Source organism: Marmota monax, unplaced genomic scaffold, assembly GCF_021218885.2.
Source record: "Marmota monax isolate L192 unplaced genomic scaffold, Marmota_monax_Labrador192_F-V1.1 WCK01_AAM20220418_F8-fsc00101, whole genome shotgun sequence".
In the NCBI taxonomy this organism is placed as follows: Eukaryota; Metazoa; Chordata; class Mammalia; order Rodentia; family Sciuridae; genus Marmota; species Marmota monax.
In genome coordinates this window covers 433,255-458,557 of record NW_026692786.1, presented here as the reverse complement: position 1 = coordinate 458,557, position 25,303 = coordinate 433,255, and the positions used below count along the sequence as shown (strand labels likewise).

General features: G+C 51.2%; 3 protein-coding genes across 8 annotated transcripts; all 3 read right to left on the bottom strand.

Moving 5' to 3' along the window:
- Positions 1 to 1,628: 1,628 nt before the first annotated feature.
- On the bottom strand, positions 1,629 to 5,303 carry Syne4 (spectrin repeat containing nuclear envelope family member 4). 2 transcript variants are annotated; one of them, XM_046448062.2, is made up of 8 exons: positions 5,185 to 5,303; positions 4,865 to 4,991; positions 4,254 to 4,397; positions 3,868 to 4,062; positions 3,531 to 3,779; positions 2,707 to 2,784; positions 1,946 to 2,004; positions 1,629 to 1,850 (listed from the first exon to the last, which is right to left on the bottom strand). In XM_046448062.2, the coding sequence occupies exons 1-8, from the start codon at positions 5,301 to 5,303 to the stop codon at positions 1,673 to 1,675; spliced, it is 1,149 nt and encodes a 382-aa protein (XP_046304018.1). In that variant the 3' UTR covers positions 1,629 to 1,672. The 2 variants fall into 2 exon arrangements, with proteins under 2 accessions (XP_046304018.1, XP_058436462.1); XM_058580479.1 differs by having other exon boundaries at positions 3,868 to 4,053.
- Positions 5,304 to 5,753: 450 nt separating this feature from the next.
- Positions 5,754 to 10,600, bottom strand: Alkbh6 (alkB homolog 6). 5 transcript variants are annotated; one of them, XM_058580488.1, is made up of 7 exons: positions 10,538 to 10,600; positions 9,783 to 9,861; positions 9,339 to 9,479; positions 8,195 to 8,255; positions 7,728 to 7,879; positions 7,386 to 7,502; positions 5,754 to 6,186 (listed from the first exon to the last, which is right to left on the bottom strand). In XM_058580488.1, the coding sequence occupies exons 2-7, from the start codon at positions 9,834 to 9,836 to the stop codon at positions 5,923 to 5,925; spliced, it is 789 nt and encodes a 262-aa protein (XP_058436471.1). In that variant the 5' UTR covers positions 9,837 to 9,861; positions 10,538 to 10,600; the 3' UTR covers positions 5,754 to 5,922. The 5 variants fall into 5 exon arrangements, with proteins under 5 accessions (XP_058436471.1, XP_046304058.1, XP_058436472.1 ...); XM_046448102.2 differs by having other exon boundaries at positions 9,411 to 9,479; positions 10,538 to 10,599; XM_058580489.1 differs by lacking the exon at positions 10,538 to 10,600 and adding an exon at positions 10,194 to 10,378.
- Positions 10,601 to 11,022: 422 nt separating this feature from the next.
- Positions 11,023 to 25,298, bottom strand: Clip3 (CAP-Gly domain containing linker protein 3). The gene is made up of 14 exons (XM_046448034.2): positions 23,918 to 25,298; positions 23,381 to 23,608; positions 20,270 to 20,409; positions 20,094 to 20,187; positions 19,747 to 19,908; positions 19,264 to 19,382; positions 18,172 to 18,408; positions 15,728 to 15,863; positions 15,453 to 15,581; positions 14,023 to 14,166; positions 13,830 to 13,953; positions 13,571 to 13,635; positions 12,928 to 13,000; positions 11,023 to 12,594 (listed from the first exon to the last, which is right to left on the bottom strand). The coding sequence occupies exons 2-14, from the start codon at positions 23,544 to 23,546 to the stop codon at positions 12,540 to 12,542; spliced, it is 1,644 nt and encodes a 547-aa protein (XP_046303990.1). The 5' UTR covers positions 23,547 to 23,608; positions 23,918 to 25,298; the 3' UTR covers positions 11,023 to 12,539.
- Positions 25,299 to 25,303: the final 5 nt, after the last annotated feature.

The following is a 25,303-nucleotide window of genomic DNA, read 5'->3' as shown; positions in this document are numbered from 1 at the left end:
AGCTTTGCCTACTTTTTCTCCTTAGCATTTATAACCAATATGATTTACTACATATTTTACTTATTGGGACTCTCCCACTAGAATGTCAGCTTCGTGAGGACAAGGATTTTAATCTGCCTTGTTCACTGTAGTATCTTCTTGACCAGGGCCTGGCTCCTAGCAGATAATCTTCATCTGTTTAATGAATGAATTAAGATTTGCTCCATTCCTAGGTTTTTTAGGTCAATATTGCTAACACCATGCTGGCCCTATTTGTTGGTGATGCCAGGGAGGCCACAGCCCCTCCACGGCGGGCAGAGACAGGGTCTGGCCTTTGAAACAAGACAGACATGACTTGCATTCTGGATTTCCCTAGACTTGCAGTCTGTCCTGGAATCTGCTGCTTCCCTTCCTCTTCAGTATCTGTTCCCCTGCTTCAAGTAAGATTCCCTCAATTTTCTTTTATAGAGATCTTCCCTTCCCTCATTTTCAGTTTACATGGTTCAGGCAGGGCTGACTGGTCTCCAGTAGATATGGGACATGTGGCCCAAGCCAGAGAAGCCACCCTTAAGACTTAGCTAGAATTATAAAGAACGAGTGATTCTCCTTTTGGCTGCTAAATTGGTGGCAGATATACCTGAAAGTTTTGAGGGCTACTTTGGTCACCACTAGGATAAGAACAAAGCTGAAGCAGGAGACATCATTTGAGTCCCTGGATCTAGCTGTTCTCAATTTCTCAGTTTCCCACAAAAATAAATTCCCATTTCTGTTTAACATAGTGAGGATTGGGCTTCAGCCACTTGCTCCATATGTGGCCTTAGCCTGTGACTTCTTTTTGAGCCTTGTTCAGTAGGCCCACATAATGGGCAGTGGTGAGAATTCCAGGAGAGGAGATCTGTGTTAAGAGAATATCCAGGAGACCACCACAGAGCTCCTGCCCCTGTTCTTAAGCCTGATTCTGTTCCCACCTCTTTTCTCCATACTTTTAAGTTTGAAGGAGACTGGACTTCAGGACCACTCTGGCAATTCTGTCTGGTGCTGAAGAGCGCTGGAAGCAGGTGATGGCCCAGCAGGGGAGCAACCCTACCCTCCTGTGTAGAGTGTTTGAACAGAGTTCGTGTGTGGATAGTCAGGGCTGACAGCAGTTGTCTCTGGCAGCTCACCCACAACACCTGCTCCCTTCTCCTGCCTGCCTCCAGCTTCCTGTGGCAAGCATTTGTGCTCCTTTGCCTGAGGGAGGGGCCTTCCCAGAAGGGACAGGCTGGCAGTGGTGGAGAGTCAATGTTGCCAGAAAAAGTCCATCTCAGTGAAAGATGGAAGCTGAGATGTAAATGCCCCAAAGAGTGAAGAATACCCAACATGTGGTGCCTTAGGAACCCAGAACAGCAACCAGCTCATGAACCAATATAAGCTTTCTCCCTTTCCTGGTTCACTTCCTCATTCCCCTACCACTCTTCCGAGGATCACCTCCCAGTCAGCTACTTTAGCATGAATCTTTGTATCTGGGTCTGGGGGAACCCAGCCCAAGATGGGCTCATTCAGTTCCATGTTCTGTGCTCAAGACAAAGTAGTCTACAGAGGGGGATGTCCAGACACATCAGGGCTGTATCCCAGTTTCTGGGTAATCAAACAACCAACAGCCTCACACATCCTTTGACAATGACCATTTATTACCCATGTCTGGGCTGGGTACTCAGATTGGGGGGAGACCATTGACATAGCTAAGCATCAGGTGGGGCATCTTGGCCTGTCGGGCATGAGAGCAGCAGGGGCCCCCTGAAATGGGCAGAAACAATGTGACACCCATCAGAAGAAAGAAGAAGAGGATAAGGAGGAAGGTCAGGGGCCATCTGGATGCAGGAGCAGAGGCCCTGAGGGGGGAACGGAAATGTTAGATACACAGGTGGGCTACCACCACGAGCCCAGTTTCTCACATCCCCAGACCAATGTCTTCCAAGCATCTCACCCAGGATCCACCTCCAGCATCACATCCTGAAGACGAGGAGATGTTTGCCTCTTCTTGTCCTAAGGTGGACAGCAGCCAGCAGCAGAATGGATAGATGTCACCCTTAATGTGGCCTTTCCCTTACTACTATAGACTTGCAAGACCAGTCTTATTTATCTTCCTTTCCTCTTTCCCCCCAGGCCCCCACATGGACTCGAGAGTGTCTCCAAGTGTGGTGGATGTCTGTCTGTCTCTATGCAATCCAATCCTCTTTTTCCTGATAATATTGGCTTAGTTTGGCGGGGGGCAGGTGTGGGGATCATGTCTCCCCCTTCATAGACCTTCAGGCTCAAGTGTAGCTGACTCCCACCTCCTCCACTTTCACTATTGGTCATGTGATCCAGATGTGACCAATCAGAGCATTCTGATTAGATGGGGTGGGGTATAACTCATGACCCAAGCAGGGCAGCCCTGGGACTTTGGCTGCTGCCAGTAGGTCAGGAGCATTGTCTTTCCCTGGGGTGCGTAAAGCTGTGGGCAATGAGTGTGTAACAGCCAGAGCAGCACTGAGGAGAAAGCCACCTCAGGGAAGTAGTACCCAAGAGAGGGATGGGACTGAGCCCTGATAGAATTTAAGATCTGAATTCAGCAGTGCCTGGACTTTTCAGTTACAAGGAACAAAGAGCATTCCCCTTTTTTTCTATGTTGGTCAATTTTGGTTAGTTTTTCGTTACTTGCCATAAAGGTCCTCAATTGCTATACCTGGCTGAGGACCAGCTCACCTGAGGCTTCTGGAGCAGGGAGCGTCTTCGGTGACCTATTAAATGTTTCTGGTGGCTAAACCCCAATGAGAGCACATCCTGTGAGGAAAGAGAGGTGTGGAAAATTGCAGCAAAGAAAAACATGGTTAGGGGAGGGTCTAGAAAGGGGAGTGTCACAGGGATAAGATTCTGGGGGAACAAAGAAATCTCAAGGGAGAGATAGAGAGGGGAAGAGCCAGAGAAACCAAGAGGGGAGGGGCATTATTTATTCATTTCCTCAACAAATATTTGATGAGTGTCTATTACATGTCACTCTAGGAACTCAGGGACAGTGGGGATGGAAAGAGGGAAAGTCCTGGCCTCCATGGAGCTTATATTCTAGGCAGAGATGCCAAAAATTAAATAAATAAATATATAATGTCAAACTACAGGAAGTTCTGTGAGGAAATACAGTAGTAAGATAAGGAGTGCTATTGTCGGAGGCTAGGGAAGGCCTCTGACAAGGTGACATTTGAGGAGAGACTAGAATGAAATCAGGGAGTGAACTGAATGTGAACCCCAGGCCTCTGAGATGAGAGCTGTAACACAGAAAGTGAGGGGCACAGGGACAGGAAATAGCATTGAGGATGCAGGTAGAGATGGGAAGGAGGGAGACAGAGAGAGGGACTCCTGGAGACAAAGAGACAGGTGGTAGGATCAAGGGACTCCTGGAGACACTGAGAGACGGAGAGGGACAGACAGCCATAAGACCTCAGTAAAAGGAAACGCCCATGCTACAATACACAAAGGGGGCTCTGGGGGTGCCTGGGCAGAGTTGGGGAGCCCTCAAGAGGGACTGCTCTCACCTCAAGACTTTGTCCCCTGCCCTGGAGGCTCCTGTGGCCACACAGCTCACAAGGAGGCCCTGGTGTCTGTGTTGTCTTTTGCTTCGAGGGTCCAAGCTCCCCAACATCCCCTGCTGGGTCCCACTCCAACTCTGCAGGGGTGGGGAGGTTACTGGGTGCCCAGGGCCCTGAGGCCCCATCAGGTCCTGGCCCATCCAAGTCCCCCTCAACCTCCAAGTCCTGGTCTGGCATATTGGCCTTCTCGAACACCTGAGTCAAAGGACAGAGTTCATAGGAGTTGGGGGGCCGGGGGTTGGGGCCTGGGGCCTGCACTGAGGACAACCAGGGCAGTTTGTACCAGGCTGTAGCTGGCCAGCTGGGCCTGCAGCTGCCAGAGCCGTCGGAAGATGGTGTCTCGGTGTGCTCCAAGGGCCCTCAGGATCTGCTCCAGAGATGCCCAAGCCCTGGGCTCACTGCGCTGTGCCAGTCCCTCACCAAATGTTAGCAGTGCATCCACACGCTCAGCTGCCCCTCGCAGATCTGCCTGGAGGGCCTGGACACATGGTTAGACATCACCCCACACATATGCCAGGGAGGCCAGAGACCAGAACCTGAATCACCCCCTTTCCTGTTTCCTACCCAGAAACCTGGAACACGTACTAAACCCACTTCTCACTGCAGAAAGCTGGAACCCACTCCTGGGGCCCTGCCCACCCTCCTGCATCCTGTCCTCCCAACGCCCACCTGTAGTTGGACCATCCTGCGCTGGGCCAGTGTCCAGGGCCCAAGGCCTTGCTCCAGGTCCTGCAGCTGGAGACCCAGCCCCAACAGGCAGAGGTGCAGACTGTCCTGCTCAGCCTCCAGTGCCTCCAGGCCAGAGCCAGGGTGCTGGGGAACACAGGGGGCTGAACCAGGATCAGTGGGCCAATCAAGATAATACCTCCACCCTTCTGCAAGCTGCTGCTTTCTGGATGCTTCTCTGCACCAGAGTCCATTCCTGGGGCTACATCAGGGTTGTTCCCACCCGAGGGGCCTTCCACTTGGAGGATGGGGACATATAATTCAAGGTCTACAGATTTTTAAGCTTCCTTGAAACTTGGATATATGGGGCATGGGAGTCTGGACAGGGAGGGAGCTGATCCCTGAGAAAAATGGAGGTGTATCCAGACACCTAATTGGTAAAATATTGAAATATTTTTATAACAATTAGTAAAGAAATGTTTTCCACAGCACCTCACACCACCACCACAGATGCCCAACACCTTTCCAGAATCATCTCCTCATCTCCAAAACAGAGGTCAGATTCTGGGGGACAGAGAAGGCTGACATAAAGGGGTCTCTTCACCTCAGCTCACCTCATGGTGTTTGTTCCCATCTGGGTCCTCCTGGAAAGAGGGCGTTGATGTTCTTGGGAGCTCAGTGCCCCTCAACCCACCCTGGACATGCCCAGGAGGGTCCAAGAAGTCCTGCGCCTGCTCTCTCCTGGGATGTAAGGAGTATTTGCAGGTCCCTGATGGGCCGCAGTACCTCATTTCTATTCACCCTAACCCCATCCCAGTTACCTCTCCCATGTCCCCAGATGATCATAGCCATAGCACCTCCCGGCCCTAAATGGCCCCTGCCGTTGGTTGCTCCCACCCTTACGGAACCAAGTTTTAAAAGCCCCAGCCCCCACCTGATTATCTCCTCTCCAGATGCAGGACAGACGGTGCATCCAGCAATGTCCGGCTCCCTGGGGGCTCCTGGGGGATGATTGAGAGGCTCTGAGGGGAGCCTAGGTAGGGACAGGGCCATATCTGGGGGCCTGGGTACAAAGAATCAGGTGAAGACACCTGTTAAGAGCCTTTTGCCTAATAATGGTGTCTCCTAGACTTCCTCAGCAGGACTCACTCAGGCCTGAAGCTGCCAGAGGCCCAGGGGCAGGTCTGGCACCACCCATTCCTAGAGAAACAAGACCCAGGTAATTTGATGCCCTGCTGAGGTGAAAGCAGAGCCACTTAACTCCTTCCTCCCTAGCAGGACCAGCAGCCAAACCTCCCAGCATCACCTCACCCCAGTCCAAGGGGGTCCAAGATAGAAAGCCTCAAAAGCCCTGGATTCTGACCCCCTAAGTGACCCATAAGTCTGACCTCCAGGGCCCACCCCATCCACTTAAAGTCCCAGATGCAGTGCCCCTCAAGAAAACAAGAATCTGTACTGTGGCCCCCTACCCACCCCTCCCCCCAAAAAAAACCTAAAAGCAAGAAAATATATTTTTGGTTTATTTGGAATGGGTTCTTCTCCCATGGTTCCCACAGTTACTGGGAAAATAAATAACTCAGGCGTGCCACCTCTGCCCCAGAGTACCAAGGTCACAGCATCCCAACAGCCAAGTAGGAAGCCCTGTAATCAGGCGGGACCTGGAGCCTGGCAGTCACTTGCTGAGCAGGAGACCAGCGCGTAGTACGCGGGGTACACGGCGGATGGTCAGCGAGACTCGGGTGCCGCGCACCAGGTGGGCTCCAGGCAGTGCCGATCTGCAGGCAGCCGCATTGCGTGGCAGTGAGGCAGCGTCCAGCACGTCTACCCGGGTGGCTGCGATGCCGTGCAGGAGGCGTGTGTATGCAGTACCACGGAGCACCAGCAGGCTGCACGGTTCTAGCAACAGTGAGGTAGTGGGCTGGGGTGGCGGCAGGGGCTGTGAAATGGGTTGGTAGTTTGAGGCTAATCAGAGGTCAGGTATGGGCAGTCAGGTTTCAGGGGTCAGGGGACAAGGGTGAGTACCCAGGGGCAAAAGCTGAAGAGTAAGAGTGCTCCTAGGAATGGAGGCTTTGGTGAAAATCTGTGGGCTCCACAGTTACAGCTGATGGGAAGGGAAAGGACTAGGAGTCAGCAGTCCCACCAGATCCCTCTGACAGGAAGTAGGCTGCAGATGGGCACCTCAAATGGTCAGCTGACTGTGGGAGTTGCAGCTGGAATCTCCAAGGGGCTGGGGCTGAGCTTGAGTTCAGAAGGCCCCAGGACACCAGGGCAGAGCTGGGCTGAGAGGGCATGTTGAGGCAAGGACCTGGGGTGGGCAGTGTAAAGGGGCTGAAATATCTGAGGACATCAGGATGTTGGAAGACACTGACATTAGGAGGCATGTGAGAATATTCAGGAGCATGTAAGGCTAATGGGGAAACCCCAAGGAGCAAAGGGCTAGGGTGTCCAGGAGTCTCTGTGAACACTGGGATGTCAAGTATATCCCTCAGTGAAAGAGGTCAGAGAGGGTGCTGTTAGGGTTTCTGTGGGGGTCTCTGAGCAGAGTCATGTGACATGGGATTAGGAGAATCTGGGCACATCTGCACTGCAGATCACATTACTGCAGTAGCAGGATATCAGTGTTGCAGTGCTCAGATGGTGGGACGAGGGGGCCAAGTGGGAAGATGTTGGGACACCCATGAGTGAATGACACTAGGGTATCTGAGGATGTCTAGAATGTCTCTCGAGGGGCTCAGTTGGCAGAGTGCTTGCCTCGCAAGGTCCTGGGTTCAATCCCCAGCACCACAAAAAAAAAAAAAAAAAAAAAAGAACGTCTATTGAGTACTGGGGAGCCATACAAGGGGCATAGGTGAGCCTAGGTCTGTTGGGCCACTGAGTGTATGGGGTCAGGGGACCGTAGGGTGTCAGGGCATCTACTCGGCAGTAAAGGCACTGGGTGTCTGTGTTATGGCAGTCAGGGCACCCAGCAAACAGATGGGTTGGGTGTCTGGGAGGAAGTCAGTGTAACCCATGAAAGAACAGGTCAAAGTGTCTAGAAGATGTCAAGAATAGCCTGGGGCAAATGGAATTGGGTCAGCCTGGAGGAGGTGGGATGTTGGGGCATTCCCAGCGCTTGGGGCAGCGTTGCAGACCCACCTGTTCTATAGGGTCATCATCCTCCGGCTGCCGAGGTTCATAGAAATCCAGCATGGTGTGGGAGCCCAGGCTGATGGTGCTGACGGTCGGGTAGTAGAGTGGTCCATCCTCGTGGGGCTGAGGAGTGGGCACCAGGGCTGGGCAGGGCAGAAGTCCATCCCTCCCACCCTCTGGGTCAAAGGGGCACTCCCGAGCTGGGATGGACATGCGAATGCCAGGTTGGATATGCAGCTACTCCATGATGTGAGGGCGGGTGAGCATGATGCCCTGCCCTATGATGGCTCAGAGATCTGGGGTGAGGTGTTTACTACTGTGGGGGCTGGGGTGAGGGTATGTGGTTACCATGATGCCCTCCCCAGGCAGATACTGGTTCACGAGGACATGGTTAGCAGGGAGACCCCCAAAAAGGCTGAGATCAGACACTTTATCCACATAGCGCTGGAGCCACGGGGGCAGTCGCTCAGGGACCATCCCCTTAGGATGGGGGAGCCCACCTGGGGAGAGCAATGGGGTCCTGAGGGCACCAAACCAAGGATTCCTGGTACTTGGTGTCCCCTGAGGGACCCCTGAAGACCACTGGCCCTTCAGAGATTTTCTGACTTTTCTGGTTCCCCAAACCCCATGAGTTACTCCCAAGTCACCAAGAAGCCCCTAAGCCCTCAGGATCTCCACTGACCCCCTCAGAATCCTTCTGGCCCTTAGAACCCCTTGAGCCCTCAAGGCTCCCCTTATCTTGAGACTACTGGACCTAAACCCTCTGCCCACCCCATATCCCAGAATCACCTACATCCCTAGCTAGGGAAACTTACCCCAGTTCTGTAGCTTCCTCCCAGAAAGCTGGGTCCACTTTGGCTTTGGGGCATTGAAAACCTAGGAGGTGGAGAAAGGTCACTCCTGTTTTTGGAGTCACCCCTCGGTAAGTCTCTCACCCAGTTCAACATAGTGGCCCTTTCCTGGGGTGGAAATGGGTCATCTTAGTGGCTGTGGAATTTTTCTCTGGAGTAGTAAGTTCCCAGGATTTTGTTGTTGGCCTTCTTGCCAGGGCAGGCCTTTGGTCCCAAAGTCCATCTGTGTCCACCAGAATTAAGGAAAGAAACCAGGGCTGCACAATCATAGTTTGAGTCTAGTAAGAACGCTGAGGTTGGCCTAGGCTGTTCCAGGCTATCTGGGGATACTCTGGGTTCTGGAGCACCCTTGTTCCTATTGCATGGGAGAGGGAGTGTGCTGGGCTTAGTCCTTAGTACAGCAGGGAAAGTACTTTGAAAATTCTCCATTGCCAAGATCCCCAGGGTCTAGAATGGGCTATCTCAGTCAAAGAAATCTATACTCTAGTTGATAATCTCATTGTTGGTATGGTTATGAAGCTAACCTGAGCTACTTCAGTGCAAGGATTTGAAAATATGTCAAGTTTTCAATCCCAAGAACCAAAAACTTTTGGGCTATTTCAGCACAAGGGTTTATGTTCTGCGGTGAACTTGTTCCTGGGACTCAAGCTCAAGAGGGCTATCATAACACTGGGAAGATTGGTGCTCTGTAAGACTCTGGCTAATAAGGGCTATCCCAATGTGGGAACTCTAGGTTCTGGAAATTCTACTTTTCTCAAACCTGAAGAATAGAATATGAACTAGGCCATCTCAGCATAGGTGGTGTATACTTGGTAACCTTGTTCCTAGCATTTGAGACTATGCTGAGCTACCTTGGCACAAGGCAGAACTTACTCTGTTATATCCTGATTCCTGGATTATCTTAGCATAGAAATTTGAACACTAAATTCTTCTATGTTTATAACTAGCTCCTTCCTAACCATTAGTTTGGTTGCCCCTAAGCCTCCTAGGAAAAAACAAAACAAAACAACTCTGACAGCTCTAACAATTTCCAAGAGAAGCACAGGGAGGGTAGGGGAAGGTCTCCTTTCTGCCAGTGTTTTCACAGCAGCCTTGGGGGCTCTCATACCAAAGCTGAGGGTTGGAGAGGAATACAGGAAGACCGTGGTGGGGGTGGTTTTACAAGGACATTAGGGGTCACCTGTCGAAGCAAATACTCTTCCTCTTCCTTGGAGATGAAGTCAGGTACATAGTAGATTACAGGTGGTGCCTACAATGGAAAGATTCCCCTGAAGATGTGGCCCTCTAACCCACACAGGGCCCTACCATCACTAAGTAACCTCCCTCTCTGGAGGGAAGCTAAGGATGTCCTCAGACAGGTCAGGGTCTGAAGTTGAGGGATTCATGCCCATTATGAGTTGGGGTTGGGAGTGGGACTGGACTCTTGAGGGTAAAAAAAATTGGAAGGAGGGGGGACTCCCAACCCAGGGACCCAGGAGTCAGCCTGTCCATCCCACCCCACCTCCCACTTTCTAGCCCCACCTTTACCCTCTGTATCCCCAGTCCTGACAACCTGTTCCACCCTGAATGGTTCCAGAGCTGGAACCCTGACGTCCTGCTCCTCCATCGACACCAACTCCTTGCACCCAGTCCTGTGGGGAGTTGAGGACAAGCTTCAGTTACTAAGCCTCCTATCCTCAGTCTGTGATTCAGCCTTCTGCCCCATCACCATCCAGTCCTCATTTTCATCCTCCTGTTAAACTCACTGTCTCTAAAAACCGAGTCCCCGACATCTCAAATGCCACACAGTGACCCCCTAGGCTCCTTCCCCAGCACCCAGCACACTCTTCCAAGGACCCATCAAACTACACATGTGCCCTCTCCGGTCTCTCGCAGAGAGCATTCTCTGACCCCACACAGGGAACCTTTAAGTTCCACACAGAGTCCCCCTACCCCATCTGCACCCCAGAGCCTCTTTAAATACCTTAATTTGAGACCCCACTTCAGACCTGCAACGATGAGTGACGGCTCTCTGAGGCGGAGGACGCTTCTTCGACCTCAGCCCTTTCGGAGCCCCCATTCTGAGTGTCCTTGTGACACAAATCTAAGCCTCCTCAAACCCCTTCCACTCTGGATCCCCTCAGATTTTCCTTTCAAAGCGCCCGTTCACTGCGGCTCCCTAGGACCTAAGCCTGACTCCTCTCAAACATTCTTCCCTCCCTGAACCCTTGTCCCCACTCTTTAAAGGACTCCCAGTATGAACTCCCCCGGACCCCCACTCTCGGCCCCCCTGGACACCCATCTCTGTCCCCAGCCCCCAACACTGACCGTCCACTCGCGTCCCCTCCAATTTTCAGAATCAAGACCCTCCTCCCCCACCCAACTACTTCCGCCCCACGTTGCGGAAGCAAAATACCTCAGACCAATGGGAACTCTCAGAAGCCTAAAGGGTCCGCCTTCCAACCAATTGGCGCTCTCGCTTAGTATTCGCCCGCCCCCTCACCCTCGCTCAGGGATAGGCCGCGCCTCCAGGCCTCTGATCCTTCGGGGAGCCACTGGAGACCGGTCTTCGTCTGACACCGGCCAATCAGGATTCCAAAACCGAAAGTGTCCGCCCTGCGGCGTGGGCCCAGATGGGAGAACCCGCTGTAGTGACCGCGGGAAGGAGATAAGGGCTATTGGGTGGACTTTTTACAGACTAGGTCATCCTACAACCAGGCCGCGGGGAGGCGAGATTGAAGGGAAGTCTTCTTCTCCCTCGCTCCCCCAGCAAGTGTTCAGAGGCCGCAACCCACAATGACCTGACACACAGAGGCCGTAGAAACGTCTTTATTGAAGAGGACAGGGGTCATGCTGAGTTTGGGGACATGCAGTGAGACGGGGCAGTCGTGAGCTGTCCTTGGTGGTCAGGGCCCCAGGTCTGCCCTGGACCCGCGGGGCCTTCAGGTTCTCCCTTAGGCTGTTGGCCTGGCCCAAGTGCTTTGAGGTCCTTTGTGGCCAGTAAATCAGATTTGGTGTCTTGGACCTGTGACCAGAAGATAGATTGAAATGGGGGCTCCAAGACTTGGGATCGCTTCAGGGCCTCGGGGCCCTCCACGTATTATAGACGGAGGCTTTAGGATTTGGGGGTCCCTTAGGGCTGGGGCTCTTGAATTTGGGTTTCTTGAGATCCTTGAACTCAGGGCATTGAAGTCCTGCAGTTTCCAGGATGGGAATTCATGTTTGGGGGTCTCCTGGTGCCTATGGACAGGGCTTGAAATACCCTGAGAGCCTGGAATACATTTCCCGATTGCAGTCTCCTCCATCCCAGGTACAAGGACCTCATAATTGGGTTTTCCTGGGGGTTTGCGATTGGACTTTTAAATTTGGGATTCCCTGGGGATTTGGGGATTCCATGATTTGGGGGTCCTGGGAGTTAGAAATTTGGGATCTTCTAGGGGTTATAGGACTTGGGGGCACAGGGGGTCTTGGGACATGTATACTCTGGGGTGTGGGATCCCCAGAGTCTCAGAATGGGGTCTCCAAATTTTGGGGTCCCCCAAAGGGGGAAGTCATTACTTCAAAAATAGAGAATTTTCTGGGAGCCTGGCCAGCACAGAGGCTGGAGGCCATGTGGGGTGGGCTTCATACAAGGCACTGGGGGTTTCTTGAGGGTGCAGAGGGTAGGAAGACTTGGGGGTCCTGTAATTAGCACTTCCAGGACTGTTTTGGTGTCTATAAATTGGGGGGGTGACAGTGGGCTAGTTAAAGTGGGTCTTTTCTTGAGGGGTGAGAACAAGGGTCTTTGTTCATGGAGAGTCTTTGAAAGGGGGAATGGAATGGAAGGGCTTCGGGGTGACCATGGGATCACGGAATCTTGAGGGCAATGATGTTAAATGGGGATAGTGACATGGTCTATTACTCTGGAGTTGTGACCTATGTTTATTACAAGGAGAATCAGAGAGAGTCTTTGTTAATGGGGGAGTTTCTGATCCACTGATGAGTGACTCAGAATGTCCTATTATGGAACATTATATGGAAAGGATCAACCATCATTTGGGGTGATGCAGAAATCTGTTAATTAGGGTTCTGCTCTGAGGGGCTGGGATAGGGACTAGCCTGAAGGTGCTACTTAGGGAATCTTTTTCTGGGTGATATGGGGTCTGTATTTGGGGGGCAGGTTATCATGGGGATCTGTTAATAATGGGACTTCAGTGATTGAGGGCTGGCTAATGGGGGGTCTCTATTCTGGATGTGTTACTGGGAATCTCTATCTCAGGGTGACTGGGGGCTCCTTGTGTCAGGAGATGCTAGAAGGGACTTCTTTGTCTCTGTCAGGTATCCAGGGCCTCTAAGACTGCATCTCTGCCCTCAGCATCCATGGAAACCAGCAGCAGAAGAGCAACCTAAAAGGAGAAGAACCTGGTCAACTGATTCAGGATGCAGGGACATCTGGTTCAATCACCCCCTAGTCTTTGGGATTCTGCTTCTGGCTTTGCCTTCTTAGGCTTATGTGCAGTGGAGGGTGTTCTGCTTCCTTAACCTGCCCCCTAAGAGGTGTCAGCAAAAGTCAGTATTGGGCCCTACACCCTAAAGACTGTTTCTGGGTGTGCTTACTAGTCACAACTTCTAGCTTCTATTTCAATCCCCAACTAGAGCCCCAGACCCTAGATTCCAGCAGCCTTGTGAATGCCTCTCCCTAACAGCCCACAGGAAAGGGGACAGTCTTGGCCACACACCTGGAGATAGAGTTCTCTGACGCAATGTCCTTTGGAGTCCGGACTGTCGTGAAGGTGCGTTTGGGCTGTGTCACTGGAGAAGAGAGCAGGATGAGAGGATGATAAACTCACCTGTGTTCTCAATACTCACCTAGAATCCTTGTCATTAATATCTATCCATGTCCCCAGGACTTACCTGGATTCTATGTTCCCAATCCCCATCTGAACCTCTTGTCAATAATACCTTCCAAGTCCCCCAATACCTACCCATGTTCCCAAAACCCACTCAACCTATATCCCTGATGCCTACTGTAGCCTTGTTTTTTGATTTTGGAGGGTTTTAGTTGTTGTTTTTGGTGCTCGGGATTGAACCAGGGCCTTGCACATGCTAAGCAAGTTATAACCCTAGGGTTATAACCCTAGCCCTCCGAGCCTTGTTGTTAACTTCCTCATACCCTATAGCCTTGCACATGCTAAGCAAGTTATAACCCTAGGGTTATAACCCTAGCCCTCCGAGCCTTGTTGTTAACTTCCTCATACCCTATAGCACCTCATCTCAACATTTTCCTGGGCTGACTCTTGTCATAAGCATACACCTGAAAACCCATGACCCTTCTACCATTCCCAGACCCACATGCCTCCCCATGTTCAGCCCCCAACTCACTTGTCACTTGATGTACTTTTTTGGCTCCAACACTGTCCCCAGGGGGATCCGTAGATCCACCAATCCTGGGGAGACACAGGGAATGGAAGAAATCAGAGCCACAAGAATTCAGGATCTCCCTGGAAGGTGAGCCCAGAGGAAAGGGCTAGGGTGTGGGTGGTAACTACAATGTCCTGCTAGTCCAAGAGGAAGAAACCAACCAAGGGTGGATTAGGGCTATGGGTGGCCCCCTGGGTCAGGGGTCAGAATTTGGGCTCACCTCTGAATGCGGGATGCTGGTGCAAAGACTCCATGCCTTGGGGGGCAGGTGAAGTACCGGACACCAAAGACAGAGCCATCGTGCTTGCCTGTGGGCTGGTCCAGCTCAATGCCATACCAGTAACCTGTAGCAGGAAGGTGTCAGGATGCCCCAGAGCCTTGCCTGTCCCCCAGCCCCAAATCCCCGTCCTCACCTGGGGCAAAGTCTGTCTTCCCATAAAAGCGCACAATCCCCTGCTTCTGGCCTGCCACAAGGACTTGGTCTCCAACTTCAGCCTTGGCCCCCTCACGCTGCTGCAGGCTGCCCAGAGATGGGGACGATGGGGACTTCTTCTTGCCTGTGAGGAGATGGTAAGGGGAAGATGGGGCCTCAGATGCCAGTTTTGGGGACCCCCATGCCAACTGGAAAATCTCAAGATAAAAATTCTGTCCTGGCTCCAATCACAGGAACTCTAGTGCCTTCCACAGGATTAGGGTAGGGGATGGTATTTGGGTTTGAAGGGAAACTGAATCTCAGATGCCAGAGAACTAGGAGGGGGGGGGGTCTTTAGACTTGAGTGGAAACTGAGCCACAGAACCTAGAGAACCCAAAATCTTAGAACTGAGGATATAAAGGCCAAAGGGAAAACTGAGGCAGAAGTCGTGAGCCTAGAAACTGTCCTTTTTACAATGCTAGGTTGTGGCTCACTGGTAGAATGCCCTGGGTACGATCCCCAGGACCACAAGAAATAAAAAATTAGCCAGGTATGGTAGCACGTGCCTGTAATCTTAGCTACTCAGATAGGAGGCTCCCAAATTCAAGGCCAGCCTGGGCAATTTAATGAGAACCTATCTCAAAATTTTAAAAAGGCTGGGAATGCAGCTCAGTGGTAGAGTACTTGTGTAGCTTATGTGAGGCCCTAGGTTTGATCCCTGGTGCCACTAAGTATATAAATAAATAATAAAACGAAGTCTGGACACAATAGCGTCTACATGTAGTTCTTCTTCTTGCCTGTGAGGAGATGGTAAGGGGAAGATGGGGCCTCAGATGCCAGTTTTGGGGACCCCATGTCAAGACCCCAGCATTCAAGAGGCTGAGGCAGAAATTCAAAACCAATCTGATAAATGTAGCAAGACCCCTGTCTCAAAAATCAATCAATCAATCAATCAATAGTGAAGTAAAATGAAGGGGGATTTGGGTCTGAGAATAAGTAAATCAAGTCATAAAAGCCATAAACCCCTGGAACAAGAACTCCCAGAAAGAGTCTTCCCCAATTTGGGGAAGACTTTGGGCTTGAGGGGAAACTAAGTAGAAGGCAGTGAACCTACAAGTCCTTTCAAGAATTGGGTGGGGGCTGGGGTTGTGGCTCAGTAGTAGAGTACTTGCCTAGCATGTGTGAGGCACTGGGTTTGATTCTCAGCACTGCATATAAATAATAAAATAAACACGACAACAACAAAAAAAGAACTGGATATGGCCACTCCTGAGCCAAAGGAAAAATTTGAGTTAGAAAAGCCAGGAATTCAGAGCCCATCCTCTAAAACTAGAGTTTGGGCCAGAGGAGAAACTGAGTCACACAAACTGAGCTATCCACAGAATGTCCCCATGACTGGCTCTTCCTACCCCTAATGTTCCCCCTCTGACCTTTGTGTTCCCTTCGGCCTTTGCCAGTAACACGGGAGAAGTCCATCCGGGGAGTCCGGGGCGTGGAGGTGACAGACGAGGGGGGTGCATCCACTGCTTTGGAGATCTTGGACACAGAGGCAAAAAGACCTGCGGGGACAGAGACTAGGCTTGGTGTTGTCCAAGCCTCTGCCCCTGGCCATGCCCTCAACTTCCACACCATTACTCAGACTCTGGCATCAGAACTACTAAATGGACCCCCATCCCCACCCTCCTGGACGCCAGATGAGACTGACCTTGCTTGGGAGGGCAGATGAAGTACCGGACACCCCCAACACTGCCATCATTCTTGCCCTCAGGTTCATCCAGCTCCACACCCACCCACTGGCCGCTGGCAAACTCTGTGGTCCCGCAGAACCGCAGTGTGCCCGTCTGAGGAGACAAGGGAGGTATGGCTTGGGAAGGGACCTAGGGAGGACCACTGGCACACAGGAAGCATGGTGATGGAGTGAGTGTATGCAGGAAAACTGGGCTCAAATCTCAGTTTCAACATCATCATTTACTGGCTATCTGACTTAACTTCTCTGTACCTCAACCTCCCTATTTGCAAAATGGGAGTACCACTCTTACCTACTTGTAACATTATCCTGTACAATACAGTAAATAACCACTAGCCAAGTATGAAAATTTATTTTTTAATATTTATTTTTAAATATTTATTTACTTTTTAGTTGTGGTTGGACACAATATCTTTTTTTATTTATTTATTTTTATATGGTGCTGAGGATCAAACCCAGGGCCTCACACATGCTAGGCAAATGCTCTACCGCTGAGCCACAACCCCAGCCCTTAATATTTATTTTTTAGTTTTAGGTGGACACAATATCTTTATTTCATTTTTACGTGGTGCTGAGGATTGAACCCAGTGCCCCGCACATGCCAGGCGAGCATACTACCACTTGAGCCATATTGCCAGCACCAAAATTTATTTTAAATTAAGTTAAAAATTAATTTCCCCAGTCACATTAGCCAAATTAATATATAGATAGATAGATAGATAATAATATAGATATAGATATAGAGGGGATTGAACCCAGGGCACTTTACCACTGAGCTACATCTCAAGTAAAAATTTTATATTTAAAATTTTGAGACATGGTCTTGCAAAGTTGCTGAGCCTAGTCAGGAACTCATGATCCTCCTGCCTTAACCTTCCTAGTCTCTGGAATTACAGGAGTGCACCACCTGCCTGGTTCTGATGGATACATTTTTAATACAAGTAAAGATGCTTAGCTGCAGACAGTCCTCCATGAGTGTGGTTACTAGGATTGTGTGAGTCCCTCTCACCTCCATACCTCAGTTTTCTTTTTTTTTCTAATGGTACTGGGGATAGAACCAAGCCCTCAGTTCCTTATCTATAAAATGAACTAACTTGGGCAGATGAAGTACCGGACACCCCCAATACTGCCACTGAGGTGTAGCTCAGTGGTTGGGTACTTGCCTAGAATGTATGAAGCCCTGGGTTCAATCCCTAGTGCCATTAATTAATTAATTAATTAATTACAAAATAGGCTAATAGTGTTGATTTTGGAGGGTTGACATAGGGACTAGAACAGTGCCTGGCACACAAAGAACAATTAGTGTATACCAGGTTTTAATTCATTTAACCTTCATACAAAGAGGGATCAGTGGCCTGTGATGCAGTGTTTCTGACCCCTCCATCCCCCCAACTTCTCCCCAGTCCTATGCCTCTCTCCACCATGGGTCTTCATGCTTGCTGTTTCCATATCTTTGTGATATGAACTTCTTTGTGAGGTGAACTTCTTCCCATCTCTGCTTGGACATCACCCACTCAAAGAAGCCTTCTGAGACCACCCAGTTAAAATAGCTCCTGCTTCGAGCCAGACAATTTAAATCCATCCATCTAATGGTTTTCACAATACTTTCTGCTTCCAAAAATAATTTTTAACCATAGTGTACTTTACTGACTGGCTGACTTTTCTTCACTAGCAGTGGCACTCCATGAAAGCAGAGCTGGAGCAAATGCAGCCCTCTATCCTTAAGGACACACTGGGCTCAGCACGGAGCCTGAAGGACACTAGCCAAAAGAATGAAAGTTGGGGGGCTGGTGTTGTGGTTCAGTGGTAGAACGCTCGCCTAGCATGCACGAGGCACTGGGTTTGATCCTCAGCACCACATAAATATAAAATAAAGATATTGTGTCCACCTAAAACTAAAAAATAAATAGTAAAAAAAAAAAGAATGAAAATTGGAATGCCCAGATGAATCAAGATTCTCGACTCCCTCTAAATGAAACCCTTTCTCCTCCCCTTCTCTTCATCTTCAAGTTGGGTGCATACCCCAACACTTCCCTGAGCACTCTGGCTTATACTGTCCTAGTCAAAGTCCTGTCCACTCTTAAGAGTGGAGATGGGAGCTGAGAAGGGACCTTAAAACTCTAGGAGCCACAGATACATAGAGCTATGCTGATCACTCTGCTCATTTCAATCATGACTGCTCTGTGCTGTCCTCATTTGGGGATGGGTCTATTTCTCCCTCTAAGCCAACAGCTCAACACAGAGGAAGGCACAGAGGAAGCATTGACAGAACAATTGTTAGATGGAATAAAGAACTGTGTGAATGACTGAAAGGCGGACAGACAAAGAGGACAGTCTGTTTGCAACCAAACACCCAGCTCTGAGGGATGAGGGAACCGCCCCCTCCAACACTCATCTCTGACCTTCTGACCATCCAGCAGAACACGGTCTCCTAGACGCAGGCCCAATGCGCTGAGCATGAGATTGCCTGGGACGTTGTCATAGTTGGGTAATGTCACCTTGGGAAGGGCACATGATAGTGGTACAGCCTCTTCCAGCAGCGTTCGCAGCTCTTTGGCCACCAGCGCAGCCTCTGCCTTGTCCAGGGACATGTCCATAGGGTCTGGGACCACCTCAGCTGGCACCTGCCCCTTCCGATTCTGTGGGCCAATAGGAAGAGAGGAGACAGGAGCTCAGGGGTACAGGCTACACTCCCATGAAGGCTACCAGCCTGAGTGAAGCTGGGACAGGACTACATCATGCCCTGGGCCAGCATGGGAATAAGAAGGGGTGGGGCATTTGGATGCAGATCCCCGGTGAGTCCACCCCTGTGGTCCTGAGCTGGGGATGTGTCAAGTAATGCAATGTAGCATTAGGGATGGAGCCTACAGGGAATAAGGATGGTACTGCAGGTCATGCCCTTGGGGAGCTTATGCTTTGGGGACCTTAAGCCTGTAATGGGGCCTTGGGAGGTGGGTGGGTATGAATACTGAGAACAGGCTCCTATGCTATAGGCTCAGATATCAAACTGAGCCAATAGGGAATGAGGAGAGAACAGGAGCACAGGCCCTGTGATGAACCCCCAGGATGCCAGGGATATTGGGACCTGATAACAGAAAGGGATCAAAGATCATATTGAGGGCTTATAAGGGGCCCAAGCCTCTCATTCACTGAAGGCCTAACTCCACTTTCCTCATGATTTCAACTGCTGTCTGTACAAAGCCACAGGGTCAGCCAGGATTGAAAGAAAAGATATCCTTGCTGAGTGCCCCTGGGAAAATCCTTGAATCTCTCTGCCTCAGTCTCCTGGTTGTAAAACAGGGCTTGTGACACTTCACCTGATGTATAATGAACTCTAAAATCAGCTATCATTTCATTTGTTGAATGTGCAGATCGTTTTTATAACATTTTAGGAGAAATACAAGTGGTCCTCGTCCTCTGCAGTGGCCTATTGGAGGGCAGTGGATGGAGGGAGCGGGGAAGAGGATAACAGGGCTGGGCCAGAGTGGCAGTACCCTCAGCGCTGGGTTGGCGCCATGCTCCAGCAAACATTTGGCCGCGCCCAGGCACAGGTTGGAGGCAGCGATGTGCAGGGCTGAGCCGTGGTTGAAGTCACTGCACGTGGAGTTCACTACTGGGAAGTGGGCGAGAGGAGGGTTCTGGGTGAACGTGGTGGGAACCCAGCCCTCCTCTTACCTCTGGGTTTCTCTCTTATCCCTCCCCAGGCCTCCCAGCCTCTGCCTCTGCGAGAGCCCCGCCCCTCTCTTCTATGCCCCGCCCCTCCCATCCCTGAGGGTGGGGCCCACTGACAGCGCCCTGCCGGCTTCCACCTCCTGCTTCGGGCTACCTCCTGGATCCTAGTCCTCTCCCCTTCCCAGCCAGGCCTCAGTTCTGCCCCGTCACTCCAGGTCCCTCTCACCCCAGGTCTCTACCTCTCTAAACCAGGTCCTCGAGGCGCCCTTCCCCCTTCTCCTCTCAGCCAGGCCCCCCCTCCTTACCGCGTGGCCGCGCGCCCTTCAGCAGCACCCGTACCAGGTCGGGCACGTCAAAATAGGCAGCGTAGTGAAGAGCGTTCATATTGGTCCAGCGACTGCGCAGGGTAACATCGGCGCCCAGCGCCAGCAGCTGCTGGGAGAGACGCACGGCCGCCGCAGGGTCCCCTGCACGACAGCAAGGGTCAGCTTGGAAGTCCTCCAGTAGAGCATGCACCTAGCGCGTGGGGAGAGCCTGGGGCCTCATGGTCTACACTTCGTGATATTAGGGCCTGAATTCTGGGAGGTTTTGCGGGTATCGGGGCTAGAAGCTTAGGCTTTTGGGCTCAGGGCTTGGGGGTTTGGGCCCTCACCGACTCCATGGGCCCCAGCCTTGCATGCGTAATGGAGCAGCGTCATGTCGGTCAGCCCATCACGATCATTCACGTGGCAGCCTCGACGTAGAATCTGGGAGTAGCAGGGAATGGGAGGGTTACCCAAACATGTGAGGGGCACATCCCCTCCCTCCTAACTTCCCCTCTGTTCCTACCTCATTGCCGATGACATCTATCTTGTGCTGGACTTGGGGCACCCACTGACGCACGATGGCGAACAACTCTGGGATGGTGGTCTGAGGGTCAAACAGAATCTCCTGGCATGCAGGGTCATTGGGATCGAAGAAGGTGAAGGCTAGGGTGGAGAGAGGTCCAAGGTCACTGTAGGCAAGCTGGACCCTCTCTCCCCTGTTCCCCCCACCCCAGGCAGGGGAGCTCAAGTCTTTGCCTTTAAAAGCCTCTAACTAGCCACGGTCAACCCACAGGCGTTTTCTGTGTGGCCAGCATGAGGTTCCAAAATCTGAAGGTTTCATACAAAAATCTGGATGCACAGTGTCTTGAAAAATTGAAAAATCAGGCAGTTTTCATAGGGTAGCAAACTCTAGTGCAGTACCTTCTGGTCTGCAAGCCCAAGGATGCTGCTACCACTTGAGGACCCTGTTATGCTGTCAGACTATGGTCACAGTGTGGACAACTTGCCAGAATTTTATTTTATTTTTAATTTTTTTAGTTGTCAGTGGACCTTTATTTGTTTATTTATATGTGATGCTGAGAATCGAATCCAGTGCCTCATACACGCTAGGTGAGTGTTCTACCACTGAGCCAAGACTCCAGCCCTGCCAGAATTTTAAAAAATTTATTGCAGAAAGCCCAAAGTCTAGTTTTTAAAGAAAATTCTCAAATTTTTCAAATATTGTGTAGAACATATAAAATGTCTCTAAGAATGAGCAGGATCCAATCTGTGGCCAGCCAGCATGGTGGTCAGAGGGACATCTAGTTCCCTGCATTAGATTCTGATGAGCGTTGTTCTCTGGGGGTAACCTCAGCACCCAGCAGGGGCCTTGCAGTGGCAGATATGTGAGCTGAATGAATGAGTAAGTGAAGGATCAGATCATACACAGCCCCGGGACAGGCTACATAGAAGGTGACTCAGGAATCAGCCTGTGTGCTCCTTTTCAAACCCCATTCACACTGCAGCCCTCCCTGGCTCAGAACCCTCCTCCCCTGGCTCCCATCCTACTCAGAGTACAGACCAAAGTCCTCCCGCTGGCACAAGGCCCTGAGCAATCTGGCCACCTCTTTCTCTGCCCTCTCCTTCTCCCTCATTCCCCTCCAGCCACATTGGCTGCCTTCTGTCCCTCCGATGTGCCAGGAAAATTCCTGTCTCCTTGCACTTGCTATTTTCCCACCTGGACAGTCTTCCTTCAGATCTCCTGAGTCCCCCCACCCCGCCCCAGAGTGCCCCATCTAAATCAGCACCTCTGCCCTTCTCCAGCTCCTATTTTAATCTTCTTATCATAGCACATATTGCTACTGAACATAATATGTTTACTCCTTCCTCTCTTCTCCCTCTTTCTCCTCCTCTCTTCTCTCTTTTTTCCTTTCTCTTCCTTTCTTACTTGTTGCCCTCACTTGGATAGAAGCACAATTTCTGTTTTGCTTGCCACTCCCTTATCCCCACAGCTGGGCGTAGCAGCCAGCATGCAGTGGCTACTCAGCAGATCTCTGCTGGATTAATGTACAAATTGAACAAACAGATATATAGTTTTCTAAGGAGTTCACCTTAGCTTTCTCTCTGGCTTGGACCATATTTCCAGATTCCTTCACATTTTGTGACCAAACCCTCCCTTGCTCTACAAACAGGATTCCTTGGAGGGCCCATCTTAGACATTCTGACTGCCCACTGGACCACAGGCTCAAGCCACATACAGTTGTGTTTCCAAAGGAGATTTTCCAGTTTTTCCCCACAACTCACGCCCTCAGAAAACTTTCCTATTTTTCTGCCAGACTAAAATGAACTTGTCTCTCCAATCCACCAATAGTGGGTGATACATCCATAGATGCCATCTCTCCTGCTCTATCCTGGTGATGCCAACTCTCTGAACCAAGTGCCTAGTTGCTGAGCCTCACAGCTGCTAAGGATTCCCAGTCAGCATCTTCTAAAACCTCTCTCCTATATCCAACACTGGCTGCACTCCACCTCTCTACCCAGAAGCCAGAGGGAGCTTTTAAAATTATAAATCAAACCTGCCACTTCTTTGCTTTTAGACACACTGAGCACACACATGTGTGTGCAAAGATACACACACGCACACAGCTGTTTGTGTGTGTGCCTGTCATACTTAGAATATATCCAAAGTCCTTCAAGGCCCTTCCAGATCTTGCCCATGCCCTCTCACCTCAATTCTGATCACTCTCCAAATGCAGCTCTATGATCTTTCTGTTCCAAGCTCAGTTCTGCCTCAGGGCCTTTGCACTTGCTAGTCTCTGCCTGGAACTCTCTCCAGCTCTCCTATGCTTTGGGTGTCAGCCTAAATGTCACCTAATCAGAAAGACCCACCCTGACTACTTGGTTTCAAGCAAGAGGTCCCCTGGCCCTTATCTATTATAACTTTACCTTTTATTTCTTTTATAGCATTCACTCTGATCTGAACTCATCTGATTTATCTGTTCACTTGTTTAGTCTCTCCTAAGAACAGGGGCCATGCCTTGATTGTTCTTCATCAACATCCCATTACCCAGTATAGAGCTCATTACAGGATAATAGCAAGCAATAAATAAATGACAGATACCTTCAGTTTCTCCAACAGGACACCCCCAGATCCTACCTCACACTCTCCTAGCTCAGATCCTTTACTCTTGAAGTTATCTCTCCATGGACCCTCTTTTCCTGACCTTTTAGTTAATCCAAGGGACAACATTTTTAAAATATCCTGCAGCATTCTGTTCTTGGCAAACACAATTATCATGCTTTGTAATCATATATTTATATTTTTAATACTTATTTGTGTGGTTGTCATTGATTTCTCTCAAAGACTGCTTGTCTTATTCTGTGCTGTGGCCCCAACTACTAGCACAGAGCCAGATCAGTAGTGGCTCTTCCAAGATTTGTTTGTCGAATGACTACATGATAGAATTATTTGTCATGAACCAAATATTAGGATCATTCCAACTCCATACTCCAATGGTGAATAAACGAAGGGAGAGAGGTCCAAGACTCTGGACCGCCTCAGAATCCCCCCCACCATCACCACCAGCAGAGTTCAGCCATTCTCCCAGACCACCCAAGTCTCCATGCCAGATTCCAGGGTGGGGATAGCAGTTACCGTAGTCCTTGGGGAGGGGTGCAGGTGCCGATGGATGCACAACAGGCTTCTGCCGGCGCTCCTGGGTGGGGCTGGGGGCTTCAGGGACGGGCTCATCTTCTTCCTCCTCTTCTTCCTCCTCTCCTCGGGGTGGAGGGGCCATGGGGGCAGGATCTGTCTTAGTCATGGTCCTCGATGGCCCTCAGTGGTGGGCGGGCGCAAGAGTCAGGGGCGGCCTGCAGGCAAATCCTGGAGGCAGAGGTCAGCTGGAGAGGGTGCCCCAGAGGCTCTGGGTCCAAGCCCCCAGAAACTCCCAAGGCCCCGGGTGGTCCCCGTGCCCCCAGCTCTGGATCTTGGAGAACCATAGGACCTCGTTACCCATCAGAGAGCCCCGGGATATGCGCCCAGCTCCTGCCTCCTCCACCAGGCCCAGCCCCCCATTCTTCTCCCGCGTCAGGCCCCTCAGTCTCGGCCGCCCCCTCTCGGGGTTTGTTTATCTCGGGATGCAGGATGCTTCGCCCCTCCCCTTCTCACGGGCCTCCGCGCTTCCCATCTTACCTCGGGCGGACGGGGTTGAAGACCGAGGCTGAGACTGAGGAGACCGCGGAGTACTGGGGTGTCGGTGTCGGGGGACGTGGTAGGGGAAGAGAGGGAGACAGAGAGAAGGGGACGAGGCCCAGCAGCCGATCGGGGGTGGGGGTGGAGAGGGAGGGGCGCTGGCGGCGCATGCGCAGTGGCAAGGCGCGGGGGAGGAGATGCTGAGAGGCAGCTAGCTCAGATGAAGGCTCTGGAGGCAGCGACGCCAAGGGGCTAGACCCCGAGCACCCGAAGAGGAAGAAGGGACTGCCACCTGGAAGGGTGTGAGGCACCGAGGCAGGAGAGAGATGAAGCAGAGACCGGCGGGGGGAGAGGGGCGGCAAGGCGACACCCGTGTCGCCTTTTTATCCATCCTCGCGGTGACAGAGCCCTCTCCAGGTCTGCGAACCCGGCCAGTTGGGACAGTGGTCTCTGTGCCTTGCTGATGTTGTTCCCTCTCTCGGAGCTCAACGCCATGCTTACCCTCTATGAACGTCTCAGAGGGGTGCTTTTACATCTCCATCACCTTTGTCCTTATAGACAGTGCTCATCAGCACTTCCTCAGGCCGAGAGTTCGAGTTGCTTACCCATCAGTACACAGCAAGTGGGTGGTGGAGCTAAAATTTGAAAGCAGGCAGTTCGTCGAGTCTGGTTCTTAATCACCAAGCTACATGACTGTGCAGTGAAGGCCATGTGATGATAGCAGTGTCTAGAAGACAGATCTGTCAATGGATCTCTTCTGAGAACATGTATCTCTTGGAGTAAAGCCTCTTGGAGCCAGCCAGGGTCCTGGCTCAACCTCATTCCTGGTTTGTTACCTGCTCTGCCCCAAATCACCCCAGCCTGAACGTGCCTTGTGCCCCTCATACTGGGTAGGCCCAGTATCTCCATCACCAAAATACTTCCAGAATTTTATCACCCAACTCCAGGCCCCTATCCTGGTCCATCCTTCATCTTCTCCCACCTCAACAATGGCAGCAGTGTCTTCTCTGTTCTCACTGCTCTCCCCACCCCACCTGACCTTTCTTCCTACCCTGCAGTCACAGGAACCTAACATGTATCACATAAGGGTACTCCTTGACTCAGAAGCATCTGGCTGCACCTCACTCCAGGTAAAAGCCAGTATTCCCAGCCACAGCCCATAAGGCCCTAGGTACACTTGCCCACCATGTTTCCAATCTCTCCTCCTCTCACTCTGCCCACTCCACTCAGATCATACTGGCCTCCTTGCTTTTCTGCACCCCAGGACCTTTGCATTGGCTGTTCTAGCTGGAAGGCTTCCCCCAGGCCCTTGCATGGTTCCTTCTCTCCTCTCATTTGGGATATTAATTGTTTGCCTTTTCAGTGACACCTCTGCTCTATCTAAAA

What these genes read in the sequence shown, in the direction of transcription:
- Syne4 (XM_046448062.2), bottom strand. Translation starts at nt 5,303, where the DNA reads ATGGCCCTGTCCCTACCTAGGCTCCCCTCAGAGCCTCTCAATCATCCC. An exon ending in GCAGGATGGTCCAACTACAG is followed by an intron (nt 4,063 to 4,253) that starts GTGGGCGTTGGG and finishes CCATGTGTCCAG; the next exon opens with GCCCTCCAGGCAGATCTGCG. An exon ending in CCCTGCTCCAGAAGCCTCAG is followed by an intron (nt 2,005 to 2,706) that starts GTGAGCTGGTCC and finishes TGTCCACCTTAG; the next exon opens with GACAAGAAGAGGCAAACATC.
- Alkbh6 (XM_058580488.1), bottom strand. Translation starts at nt 9,836, where the DNA reads ATGGAGGAGCAGGACGTCAGGGTTCCAGCTCTGGAACCATTCAGGGTG. An exon ending in AACCATTCAGGGTGGAACAG is followed by an intron (nt 9,480 to 9,782) that starts GTTGTCAGGACT and finishes TTTCCATTGTAG; the next exon opens with GCACCACCTGTAATCTACTA. An exon ending in GAGGAAGCTACAGAACTGGG is followed by an intron (nt 7,880 to 8,194) that starts GTAAGTTTCCCT and finishes TGCTCTCCCCAG; the next exon opens with GTGGGCTCCCCCATCCTAAG.
- Clip3 (XM_046448034.2), bottom strand. Translation starts at nt 23,546, where the DNA reads ATGACTAAGACAGATCCTGCCCCCATGGCCCCTCCACCCCGAGGAGAG. An exon ending in GCGCCAACCCAGCGCTGAGG is followed by an intron (nt 18,409 to 19,263) that starts GTACTGCCACTC and finishes ATTGGCCCACAG; the next exon opens with AATCGGAAGGGGCAGGTGCC. An exon ending in GAAGACAGACTTTGCCCCAG is followed by an intron (nt 13,954 to 14,022) that starts GTGAGGACGGGG and finishes TTCCTGCTACAG; the next exon opens with GTTACTGGTATGGCATTGAG.